Source organism: Archocentrus centrarchus, chromosome 1, assembly GCF_007364275.1.
Source record: "Archocentrus centrarchus isolate MPI-CPG fArcCen1 chromosome 1, fArcCen1, whole genome shotgun sequence".
Taxonomy (NCBI): domain Eukaryota; kingdom Metazoa; phylum Chordata; class Actinopteri; order Cichliformes; family Cichlidae; genus Archocentrus; species Archocentrus centrarchus.
Genome location: NC_044346.1, coordinates 20,409,122 through 20,422,807, shown reverse-complemented (window position 1 = coordinate 20,422,807; position 13,686 = coordinate 20,409,122). Strand labels below are relative to the sequence as shown.

The window sequence follows — 13,686 nt, the reverse complement described above, 5'->3', positions numbered from 1 at the left end:
AGATCAGCCTGTATGCCACCAAGAACCACGTAATGTTCAAAGTCACTTAAATCACCTGTCTTCCCCATTTTGGTGCTCAGTTTGAGCAGCAGGTCATCTTGACCATGTCTACATGCCTAAACGCATCGAGTTGCTGCCATATGACTGGCTGATTAGACATTCGCGATTCCAAGCAGTTAAACAGGTGTATCTAACAAAGTGGCTGGTGAGCATATACTCAAAATGTGTCTGATTAACATACTTTTGTGTTAATCAGTGGTTACGTAAACACTGGTTTCACAAATGTATATTATGTCTAAGAATGTGAAACTATAAATGAAAAGACGCCTTCTGTTTTGTGATTCAGTGTTGGGTATTAAAAAAATCTCACATATAATTTTAGTGTCCTAAACACTCCCTAAATGTGAAATTTTAGACACAGCCATTGTGTCTATGTGATTGATTAGCGTGTGTATTTTATTAATTTGTTTTCCCAGCCTGTTCATTAAAAGCTCTTTGTAAATTGTTGGATTATGACATCGATGAAGGCCACAGGCCAAAAACATCATGTTGGCTAAGTTCCTCAAATCAAAGCATTTAAAAAAAAAAAAAAACAACTCCCAGCAAATCTCTTGCACAAACAGCTGTTCCATGTGGCGCTTTTCATTAGTAAACATTTAATTTATCATGATTTTAGTTAACGTGAGGGAGGAGATTTTTCCCTCCTCACCCTTTTAAATCGGCATGTGCTTGGGTCTCTTGACTGGAACATTCCTCACCTCTAACCTCTACTGGCCCAGAAGGTCATCATCACTGTGGCAACTACAATGCCCTAACGCTCTCTGTCTTAATTAAAAAACATTATTTACCCAGAGAAAATTTAATTTTCTTTACCTTTGACCTCTCTCTTCCTTGTGCTTTCTCCTCCTCCCTCTCTGTTAGTTAACTGGGAAAGCTGAGATCTTATGAAAGGTGCCCCGACACTCTAGTGCAACCATTATGATAGGCCTGTTGTCTCAGGCGAGTTTGTGTGCGTGCGTTTGTGTGTGTGCAGCAGGGTTAAGCTCTCACACAAGACAAAGCCACAACCTTCAAGGCTGCTAAGCAACTATGCCGCCTGGTAAAGCCTCATCAGGGCACCGTTTAGCCAAGGATTAGAGACTATTACACACACACACACACACACACTCACACACACTCACCCTACAAAACATCATCTCATTAATTCGAACCCCACTTTATCTCTGATTTAAAGTGTGTGAGACCTGACGTTCCCTCATTTTCTATCTCTCAGTCAACTTTTCTATGTTGATTCCAATGAGAGAGAAAATCAACATAGAATCCCTCGTTGTCTCAGTGGAGAGACAAAGAACGATCAAGGTACAGCTATCTCTTTTCTTTTCTTGCAACCTTTTTCTCATAAGTGCATTTCCATGCACCTGTTTTTATGGCTGTTTCCAATTTGTGCATAAAACAGCAAAAGTCTCAAAATATCTCCTATAAGATTTCTACATTTGGTTGAAGTAGGTGGTTAGAAGCTTAAATGTCCAAGGAAAGAAAAATGGGAGGAATAGGAGAAGAATAAGGAAACTGTAAAGTTTAAGAAAGTTTAAGACGTAGTCTCAATAATGAGTAAAATTACTGGCAATACTGACAAATGTGTGTAACATGACTGACAAGTTTTAAAGTCTCTCAGAGGATTTTAACAGATGTTTAACAATTTTATAAAGAAATACATGCAAACTGGAATAATAATATAATTGGTACACACAAGTTCATGCCTGCCTTGAAATGAAAGTGTGTGTGTGTGTGTGTGTGTGTGTGTGTGTGTGTGTGTGTGTGTGTGTGTGTGTGTGTGTGTGTGTGTGTGTGTGTGTGTGTGTGTGTGTGTGTGTGTGTGTAGCTATTACACTAACCCACTGTCCTCATCAGATGAGAGAAAACTGGATATTTCCAACTGTTGGTTTGATTTTTTTCAAATTAAAGTGGCTGCATTTGATAAGATGTTCATTAAATTTTTGTCCTGTAATTTTTTCTTTTCACTGATTGTTTTTGTCAGTAAAAAACTTTTCTGTGTGTTTGAACAGTCTCGTGATGAGCGTAGGAGAGAAAGGTGAGATATTTTAAACAAAACAGACTGAACCAATTAATGAAAGTAAAGGTTGAAGCTAAAAAAGTACAGATCCAGCAAATGTCATTGCCTGATATGCTTTAACTGTTTGGCTGATATCCCTCCGCTGATGTTGTATAGTAAACCACTCTATGCAAAGTGTAAATGTCTCTTGATGCTGAAAGTGAAAAATAAACTCATTGTGTGTATCTCACTTGCACCAGCATGCTATTAAGTTTTGTGTGTTTGGGCCACATGTTGTGCATTATTTGGGGTGGATACTGCTGTCTAATGGATGCACATCCTCTGTTGCACTTGCAGCAATGCTATCAGTCATCTGCAGTCCCACAGTGGGAAAATAGGATGCTTTGACTCAGGAGCAAATCGACTCACTCAAGCACAAAGTGGGCTTTAAAAGTAGATTTTGTGTAGTGTATATAAAGGCGTGTACAGTGGTTGAAATAATTATTTGATCCCCTGCTGAATTTGTAAGTTTGCTCACTTCCAAAGAAATGAACAGTCTCCAGGTTTTATAGTAGTAGAGGCAGAATATCAGCCAAGAATCCAGAAAACAACACATTACAAAGAAGGTATAAACTGATTTGCATGTTACTGAGTGAAATAAGTATTTGATCCCCTACATTACAGCCAGATTTCTGGCCCCCACAGACTGGCCAGGTATCCATGTGGCGCACACATTTCAATCACTCAATCAATGGAAAATACTCCTGATCTCAACTCTCGTTATGTGTAAAAAGTACACCTGTCCACAGCATCAATTTCTTCCAAGGTCCCTCTACTCAAGACGGCACATGTCCAGGCTTGCCTTAAGTTTGTCCAGTGAACATCTAAATGATTCAGAGAAGGCTTGTGAGAAAGTGCTGAGTATGACCCAAAGAACACCATCCCCACAGTCAAGTATGGAGATGCAAACATTATTTGGGCCTGTTTTTCTGTTAAGGGTACAGGATGACATCACCACATGGAGGACAGGGCCATGTACCGTAAAATCTTAGACAAGAACCTCCTTTCCTCAGCCAGAACACTAAAGATGGGTCGTGGATGAGTCTTCCAGCATGACAACGACCCAAAACATACCCAACGCAACAAAGGAGTGGCTAAAAAGAAGCATTAAGGTCATGGAGTGGTCTAGCCAGTCTCTAGACCTCAGTCCTATAGAAAATCTGTGGAGGGAGCTGAAGCTTTGAGTGGTGCAGTGGCAGTCAAGAAACCTTAAGGATTTAGAGCGTTTCTGTAGAGAGGAGTGGGCAGAAATCCCTCCTGAGATGTGTGCAAACCTGGGGACCAACTGCTGTGCTTTCCAACAAGAGTTTCTCCACCAAGTACTAAGTCATGTTTTGCTTGAAGATCAAATACTTATTTCACTCAATGACATGCAAATCAATTTTAACTTTTATGTAATGTGTTTTTTTTTTTTTTTTTTGGTTGATGTTCTTTCTCTCAGCATTAAAATGAAACTACCATAAAAATCAGAGACTTAATTTCTTTGCAAGTGAGCAAACGTGTAAATTCAGGACTGTATATGAATATTAATATGTACAAATTTCTTTCACATGTATTTACAGGTTATCACCTGTACCACCTGTATCACCTGCTTACGTTTGTGACTTGATGATTTCTGATCTACACATATATGTTGCATTTATGCCCAACTTTTCAGCACATTCATGTTTCAGGTCAAAATGTGAAAAAAATACATGGAGCACATACTTCCATCATGTATTCCATGTTTTATGTGTGACTGATGCTACTTTAGTTACATTTTTTGGCTCCCTTCTTCTGAATAGGTTTTATGAAACATAACAACCTAACAGTGTAATACTTGTCAAATCTTCAGTTCTCACTTCATGTCTTTATACTGTCTAAGTAACACAGGAAAGCCATAATACTAAAAAAAACGACCAAACAAAACAAAACACTGTAGTGAGAACTGCTAAGCCACTGCTGTTGACCAGAAGTGCCCACGGGCGGGGGGGGGCGGGGGGGGGGGGATCACAAGCACATCTACACATAAATGCATACAAAAACTGTCACATCAATCTAGCCTCAGACTCATACTTTTCAACTGTGGAAGCAGTGACCCATTCTCTTATCCTCCCATCACCCCATCCCTTCATCAATCCCTCTTTCATCTTTCCCTCTTTCATCTCTCTACTGATTTCTGTCCAGGAAAAAGAGAAGAGACACAGAGAAAGTGCTGGCAGAGGAGAATAGAGGAGTGGAGGCAAAACGAATGCATTGTATCTGTGTGTACCTCTAACAAATCACAAAGGCTGCGGATTGTTTACAAAAAGTTTAAGAAACAGCTGGTCAGTGGTGGTTATGAAGCAGTGCAGTTATAATATAGAAACTAGTTGAGGAGCAACATAAACACTCTCGAATTAGATAATGAAAAAAGTGCCGTAGATTGAAAAGACACTTCTTTAATATTGATTTAAATGTAATATATGAAATTCTGCTTTGTAGACAAAGAAGTTGGCTTGATCTGTAAATGTCTCTTGATGCTTAAAGTGAACACAAAAATGCTGCTTTATTGCATTTAATCCTAAGTAATCCTGAGTAAAGCAACTGTCAGAAAACCTAAGAAACCATAAAAAAGAAAGACTAAAAAAGAATTGATGGTTTGCACACTGCAGAAGTCCAGTTTTCTTATGTATTGCATCTAATAGCGTATGGCATTTCGAGCACACCTGCTCTACATCAGACAATGAAACACAGGGCGGTGCCGCCTTAAGTCACCTGTGATGGGTCGCATAACCACGACCAATGGCAGTAATATCCAATCAGAACTACATCTAATGAGGACAAACAGTTGATAAATAATGTACAAATAATGCATAATGCCTTGGCATGAGTCAGAAAAATCAGTGCCTGACAAGACTCAAAAGAAACAACAAAAACAAATAAAAAAATAAATAAATGAAGACTGTCACCACAAAAACCCAACAGCAAACAAAACAGAAAATATGCATAATCTCTCAAGCAATATCTCACAATAAAAGATTTTTTTATGTAATTGGTTAGACAGTTATAAAACTCATCCAATCACCCATAATGGCCTCTTTCCCACCAACAGGGTTCTGGAGCCCTTGCCGTAATTTGAACCGTTAGGCGGGTTTTCCACTGCCGAAGCACTCGGTGCTCGGCCGAAAAACAGGTTCAATTCCGGCCCCGCAAACTAGCTGGTCTGGAACCAGGAACGCGTGCCGAAAGCGGCAGAGGGGCGTGACTCTGCCGTCTCAACATCAAGTTTTCTACCATATTACATGTGTATTACATGAGAAAAGCGAAGCGATTTTCACGGCTGTGAATTAGGTTGGGCTCTAAGGCTGAACTTGCTGCTTTGTATCAGTTCGTATCACAAATAAAAGGACACAAATGTGTCACATACAGTATCTATTATATAAGAAAATGTGAAAGTATAAATACAAATAAACTATATTATATTATACAAAAAGGCCTCAAGAAGTGGTCTTACAGTGCCATCAGGTATCTCTGTCATCAAGTATAAGAAAGCTCCTAAAAAGGTGCATATTGTTAGACCCAGTAGTTGTGCTAAAAATGATATACAGCTGAAAGCACCTGGATCCATGACAAATACACAGAAAAACTGAATTTATATGACATAGAAATACAAGAAATCATAAAACAGGACAAATGTCCATTTCTTCATTAAGACCTTTAGGAGTGTTAATGTCACCTCCTCTTCTTGGGAGCTGTACATGCTCAATCCCAATGTAACTCAGACAGACACACTGTGATCCATATGCTTAAAGTGGCTGGCACCAATGGCACTTCTGTGTTTAGAAATTCTATTTTCCAGAGGTTTTGATATTGTACCAATATACACCAGCCCAGAAGGACATTTAAGCATATATATATATCCCATAACTGGTTTTACATGAGATTATTCCTTAAATCGGAAAGGTCTTGCCTGTATGTGGATGACAGAAAATCTTTGTTTTATGAGTGAAATTGCACTGCAGACAATTATTACATTTGTAATCCCCAGACTCCACAGCACTGAGTCACATAGCAGAAGATCAAAAATCTGCTGTTACTACCATGTTTCTAAGATTAGAGGGTCTTTTGAACACAATCTGTGGTGGACTGGACAAGTGTCCTTTCAGAGTGGTGTCAGTGGTGCCAATATTTATGAATAATGGTGGACATATCTTTAGCGAGAGCTGAATATTGAATGGCACGTGTTCTTATTATCCATGTTTGTCTTTATCCGAGTTGTGTTTAAACATTCTGATTGTGTTTTATCTTTAAAATGATCTGAAGCTTGTTTCACCGGCTCATGTTTGTATTCTTTTTTTAAAGGAGTGGTATATATGTTGTCCTTGTTGTGGATCAGAATATCCAAGAGGTGCATTTGTACAGGATCATAAGCCGATGTGAATTTTAAATGTTCACATTCATTCTTCTTTTTCATGGTTTTATATTTTTTTGGCTCTGCACCTGTCCCACATGGTAATGAGGTTGTGTGCGGATTTTTTTCCTGTTTGGAAAACCTGGAAACCCTGCAGCCATCATCGGATCACTTACTGTTTATGGACAAAGGCCAATATTACCCTGAGGTGAATATTTGTTGTGATTTGGCACTACAGTATATAAATAAAACGGAAATGAATTGAATTTCAGAGATTGCACTATAGGTAGCAGATATCTACATGCTATTCATCATCAATTATAGCCAGTGGTTTCAAGATTTGCTGACCATTTCAGCAAAGCCGTTCCTTCTTCATAGACCGATCACCTACTCAGAGTCAAATGCACAACAAGCAGAAACCAGAAAGTTTCCAGCATCAAAAATCTCCTCATTTGCCTTCAGATTTTGATTGAAAAACTGGATTTATATGTGTATCAAAGTTCTCAGGAATATACTTTCATTATTTAAATATTAGAAATGTGTTTTGCTGGCAGCAGTGTTAATTTCATTGACAAACTATTTTCGTCATAGTTTTCGTCAACGACCCTTTTTTTCATGACAAAAACGAGATGATAACTAGATAAAAATTTCCTAAAAGGATAAAAACGATGATGAAATTAATTGATACTTTGGTCAACGAATGAAAACAAGACAAAAATGCTCGGTGGGGACGACATCCAATCAGAACTTATTTAATTTTGTGACAGGGCGGGACAAGTTAGGAAAACATCCAATCAAACGCACAGTTGCACCAATTTGATCTAAACCCAGGAAGGCCGCACTAACCTCAGGCCTACTCATCAATACTTTATTGTTATGCTCAATAAACAAGGTCAGGTAAATAAAGATGTTGTCTTTCAAGCATTAATAATATTCCATAACTTTTAATAAATGTTTAATTTCGTCTAAGTGTGTATAATTACTTATTCAAAGGAACTGAAGAAAAAGCATTTTACACCCTTTATATTTTAGTCACTGAATCGACTGTAGATTTAGTCGACTATATTCTTACACGAATTAGTCGACTAAAACTAGACTAAAACTAAAACTATTCAGATGACTAAATTATGACTAAAACTAAATTACATTTTCATCAAAAGACTATGGCTAAAACTAAATCAAAATTTGCTGTCAAAATTAACACTGGCTGGCAGTAACTTTGCCACTGACCATATGATTTGCTTTTTTCCCTTATTTATCTTCATGACATACATTTTGTTTTCTTGCTCTGTTGACTGAGCACCATATTAACGAGCAAGATAAAGAAATATGTCTCCTGTTTAGTGATGGAAAACAACAATATGATCATAAAGAAAGCAGCACCAACAGCAAGTGTATACCATAAAAATCATAACATAGGTACATATCAGTGTAAAGTCATTTATGCTTAATTGTATTTGTGTATTTCATGTATAATCCTCATGAAAAAGTTGGGACACTGTGTAAAATTTTAATTAAAAACAGAAAAATCTTTGAAAACATGGATGCCAAATCATCTGTACTAAAAGGAAGAGAGACCATCCAGCTAAATATCAGCACTCAGTTCAAAAGCCTGCATCTCTGAAGGTACGGGGGGGGTATCATTGCCTATGAGTGCAACATTTGCTTCCATCCAGGTAATGTCTTTTTCAAGCAAGGCCTTTTATATTTCATCAAGACAATGCTAAACCTCATACTGCAGCTATTGCAACAGCACAGCTTCATATTAGAAGAGTTTGGGTGCTGACTGCAGTCCAGATCTTTCGTCAACCGAAAATATTTTGAGCACCACAAAATGAAAAATACAACAAAAAAGACCCAGGCTGTTGAGCAGCTAGAATCCTCCATCAGCCAATAATGGGACAACATTCCTCTCCCAAAAGTCCAGAAACTGCTCTCCTCAGTTCCCAAACATTTACAGACTGTCGCTAAAAGAAGAGGAGATGCTGCCCAGTGGTCAACATGGCCCTGTCCCAACATTTCTGAGACATTTTGCTGACATCAAATTTATCAAGTGAGCCAATATTTGTATTAAAATGGTACATTCTGTTCTATTGTGAATAAAATATGGATTTATGAAATCTGAAAATCATTGCATTCTGTTTTTATTTACATTTTACACATTGTCCCAACTTCTTCGGAATTGGGGTTGTATTGGGCTCTTCCGTTTGTTTGGGGGGGTTTTGTTAGCTTTTATTTTATGATTTATCTATTATTCATTTTGTAATTTTGCTTGTGACGAAGGTCAGCTTAGAGACCTGATAGGGAGACGTGTGTGGAGCAGTCACAGTCAGAATGCATAATCTTAAAGGTCTGTGTCTGTGTGTGTGTGTGTGTGTGTGTGTGTGTGTGTGTGTGTGTGTGTGTGTGTGTGTGTGTGTGTGTGTGTGTGTGTGTGTGTGTGTGTGTTCTGATCTCAGCTTTGTTTGGCTCAGGTAACTTTTGGTTATTGTCCAATGCAGCGAGATTTTACTAGCCCATCTTGTTTTACAGAGTCCATCTAATGAAGTGGCTCTGTTTAATCACAGTTTCTATAGTTGCTCTCCTCTCTTTCTCAGAACAAACAGTCACAGCTGTGGCCCTCAGTATTATCGCAGAGTGGATTCAGTGATCAACAATAGGCCAGGGGGGAAAGAGGAGAGCTCTGTGTGTGTGTGTGTGTGTGTGTGTGTGTGTGTGTGTGTGTGTGTGTGTGTGTGTGTGTGTGTGTGTGTGTGTGTGCGTGCGTGTGTGTGTGTGTGTGTTAGAGACAGACACAAAGAGAGAGTTTTCTGGGGATATGCCCACCACATGGTGTCTCCAGATGTGTGTGTCTACATAATCTAATGCAGTCTGGGCCCTGGGGTGCTGGGGAAGCTGCGATCATGTGTAATGTGGGAGGTGAAGGATGTTAGGGTGTAGACACAGGTGTTATAAATGGGAATGATGAAAAGGACACACATCTTTTTGTAGGAAGATATACTTGCTGTTCTCTCTTTTTTTTTTTTTTACATTGGTACATCACATATCCATGACATGCATGTGCAAACTAAAAAAGTTGTTTCTTCGAAATTGTAACGATTAATTTCCACCCAAAAAGCAGCAAAATGTTCACTGCTGAATTACTGGATTTGTTTTTAGCCATTATGGTGCAAACACAGATGTCAGTCAGTCCGTTAGTCCAGACATTAACATCTCCACAACTCTAGAGATATGATAACTGCAAACACAGGACACAGATGACCGTGAAATTTTGCAGCCTCTATATTATACATCCTGACATGTCTTGTGATTCCTCAAATTCTTCAGCTACCATCAACGGGACAAAAATTCCTAAAGATCTGGTGAAATATCTCAAATTTTTCAATGGATTGACACATAATTTGGTACAAATATCCATGGCAACCAGTGATCTACATACTTGTTGTCCATTGACAACACTTTAGCATGCCATCTTTGCTTGTTAGTATGCTGAATAGTTCTGCTAAACTGTGATGGGGATTATAAAACATCACCTTTGACACAAGCAATTTGAAATAAAATAAATTTGCCAGATAAAATATCTGACAAAGCATTCAAGGTGCTTACTAATGCTAGCAACAAGGAAAAGTGTGAGAATATGTCCAGAGACAACCCATGGTCTATAAAAATAACACAAGCTCTCACCAAGTACATTGTTTTTGAAAAGCAGCTATTGTCAGCTGTAGATAATACAGGGTTTTATTGTCTTCTCAGTACACTGGAGCACAACTATGAGCATGCCAGCTGTCACCACATCACAAAAACCTTCCTTCCAAAGTTGCAAAGCTTTGGGAGAAAGCACACCAGCAGCTTGTTCTAGGACATTTTGACCTTCAGCTTCACCACTAATATTTAGAGAGACATTCTGCATGCACAGTTTAAGGATTCATGCACTAACCAGATTATTGTAGGTGAGTTTGATAATATGCGTCAGAGGTGAGTCATTTCAAAAAGTTGTGTTCACGTTCTGTTCAAGTTGTACTCAGGCACAACAAAAACAATAGGGTCTTTAGACTAGAACACTGTTGCTGATGGCTGCTGGGCATAAAAGAGTTGAACATTTTAAGCAATTTTCTTCCTCCTGGATAACATTTAGGTGGAGCTCAAACAGCCTATAAAAAAGATAAAAGAAAGACCTGCGAGATGCTGCAGTCTCTCATTGAGCAAAGGAGGTTCCTATTTGGTTCCAAATATGAGTTTAAAAACCTGTGTGACAAGACGCTACCTGTTCTCGCTCCATGTGAAGGGTTTATTTATGTTAATGTGAAGTATTCATGTCAATTCCAAATGTAAGTACTTAGTCGGGCAAAAGTGATAAAGGTGTATGCTCAGCTTATCCCCTAGACTGTTACATATCTCAGATTTTTAGATCATTTTTTTTATTAGTTAACAAACAGAACGTTTATTCTCTAACATCTATCCATCCATTTTCTACCACTTATCTGGATTTGGGATGCAGGGGCAGCAGTCGAAGCTGAGAAGCCCAGACTTCCCTCTCCCCAGCCACCTCTTCCAGCTCATCCGGGGGGACACTGAGGCATTCCCAAGTCAGCCAAGAGATATAATCTCTCCAGCATATCCTGGGCCTATCCCAGGGACTTCTCCCAGTAGGATATGCCTGAAACATCTGAACCAGGATGCATCCAGAAGGGATGTTAGACAGATGCCTGAACCACCTCAGCTGGCTCCTTTCGATTCCGCTCTCCCTCTTGACTGACCGAGCTCCTCACCCTATCACTAAAGCTGAGCCCAGGCACCCTACAGAGCAAGCTCATTTCCACAACTCTCCTGCGCCACTCTCCTCTCATTCGTGAACAAGACCCAGAGTTACTTAAACTCCACTTGGAGCATCAAATCATCCTGGACTCGGAGTGGGAACTCCACCCTTTTCCGCCTGACAACCATGACCTCAGATTTGGAGGTGCTAGTTCTCATTCCTGTCACTTCACACGCGGCCACAAACCGCCCCAGTGTGAGCTGGATGTTGCCACCTGATGAAGATGAAATCCTGAGGCCACCAAAGCAGAGACGCTCCACTCCTGGCTACACATTGAAATTCTGTCCATAAAAAATATGAACAAAATCTGTGACAATTATTGCCAGCAATACAGACCCAATGTCCTGCATGCCAAAGGTTTGTTGGCAGACAAAGATGATTCAGGCGTGATTCATCCTCAGACTTGTTTTTGGTTAAACAAACTAGCTGTACAAGTTCAAAGACATCTCTCACACCTGACCTCAGACCAGTTTAAATTAGTTCTGAATGCCCTAAACTGCTGCGCGGAGCAAAGGTTGAACACATACCATAAATACTCCAGTACACACACATACACAGATTTTCCAAACCCCAAAAAAAGTGAAAACATAATTTTCATAATAGCAGGTTGAGCAAGTGTTCATTTATAGAAGTACTGTCGCAAGAACCAAAGCCGGTCAAGTTAGCACATACCTACAACCCTCAATATAAAACTTAACAAGATCCCACTTCAGAGGTTCTCAGGGGTTTCTTGTTGTGATTTCTAAAATTAAAATAAACTGTAGGGGGTGTAGAAGCAGACATAAGATTTAATATTGACCAAACAGTCTTAAATACTATTGGCCAAGCCTCTGTGGTTGCCATTCAAGCTGAATGAGTTCCATACGTCTGACAAATCTGTTTAACAGTAATTTTCTGTAGATGTCTGAATTTTCATCCTTTCTCTGTTGACTGTGGGTTTTATACCTTAATCTAATTCTAAGACCACAAACACAGTAATAATAATACAGCAGCTTAAATGTTGTTATGCGGAATGAACTGTCCAGGTTCAGTGAAGAAGAGCGGCCGATGAGGGGCCCTCCTCTAAACACTTACACCTGGAGGACCGAGACTCACACAAACACATGCATTTACAGGCAGATATACACCCTCACTCAACTTGTCTCTGACAAGCTGAGTACAGAGCAATATATCCAAGTAGTATTTTTACCTCAGCCCACACGCTGAGCAAAATGCCAACTCTTGGCCTTGGGAAACACACACACACACACACACACACACACACACACACACACACACACACACACACACACACACACACACACACACACACACACACACACACACACACACACATGCATTTGCTCAAACGCATGTAGACACACACCCTTAGACACAACAGGTCATGCCCAGCCGACCACTGCAGCAGCCACAGAACATAAACAACTTTCACACACTCTGAATCATCTGAGCATTTCAATATTGTTTTAGATACTGTAAATACATTCAGCCACTCATATAAATATGTGCAACCATAATTATTCCCTGAGACCACAAATGACCGTGACGGGAAGTTAGTTCCCACAGTTTCAGTGGTGCTGCAGCCCAGCCCTGCAGTGCTGGAAATCCATTGCTCGGACGGGACAGTGAGTGGAGTGGAAGGTGCTCAATGACAAGAAACAGTGGCTCGTTGGTTTCAGTGCAACCTGGAACGTTTATGTTCTGTAACGAAAACTGTTTTCTGCCCGTGAAACACAAAATGTAACTTCAGGAGGGAAACCTGTTCGCTGCTTATACCAGTAAGTCATGCTCACTTTCTCCTCTACATCCTCTCTTGCACAACCACACACAAGCACACATACACACCTCTCTCCCAGTGGGCAGCAGCTGTTGGAGTGCTAATCTCCATTAGCTACTGAACTGGCTTCTATAGAGAGAGCCATGTAAAATCTGCTCTCTCACTCCTCTCACTCCTTCATTTAAGTGATACACCCAGACTGGGTCACACAGAAAACCTCATATATTTTTCTCTACTTTGCAGCATCTGCAACATACATTTCCACAGAATTTTGAGTCCTATTCAGTGGACTGTGCAAAAGTTGTGGTGATACACCCAAACACACCATTACATGAATCAAATGTTTATCTGGATAATCTCAAGACTTCTTAGCAAAACATACAAATACTTAGAGAATATTTCACTTAACCATGCAGCGCAAATGAGTGATGGATAGAGAAAATAAATCAAAACACAACTCACAGTCTGTAAAGCTTCGTTGTTCCCAGGAAAAGCAGCTCAGGAAAGACAGCCAGATTATTCCGATTCAGGCGCCTGCAGAAATACAACAGGAATTAGGGAATAAACTTGACCTTGCTCATTCCAAAGGATGCGGTTGAAGCGGGTAC

General features: G+C 39.7%; 1 protein-coding gene across 2 annotated transcripts in view; it reads right to left on the bottom strand.

Moving 5' to 3' along the window:
• Positions 1-13,686, bottom strand: part of slit2 (slit homolog 2 (Drosophila)) — a 115,538-nt gene that overhangs the window by 88,454 nt on the left and 13,398 nt on the right. For both annotated transcript variants that reach the window (XM_030729263.1, XM_030729271.1), the window contains exon 4: positions 13,541-13,612. In XM_030729263.1, coding sequence (XP_030585123.1) covers positions 13,541-13,612 — 72 coding nt within the window. The remainder of the gene's footprint in view (positions 1-13,540; positions 13,613-13,686) is intronic.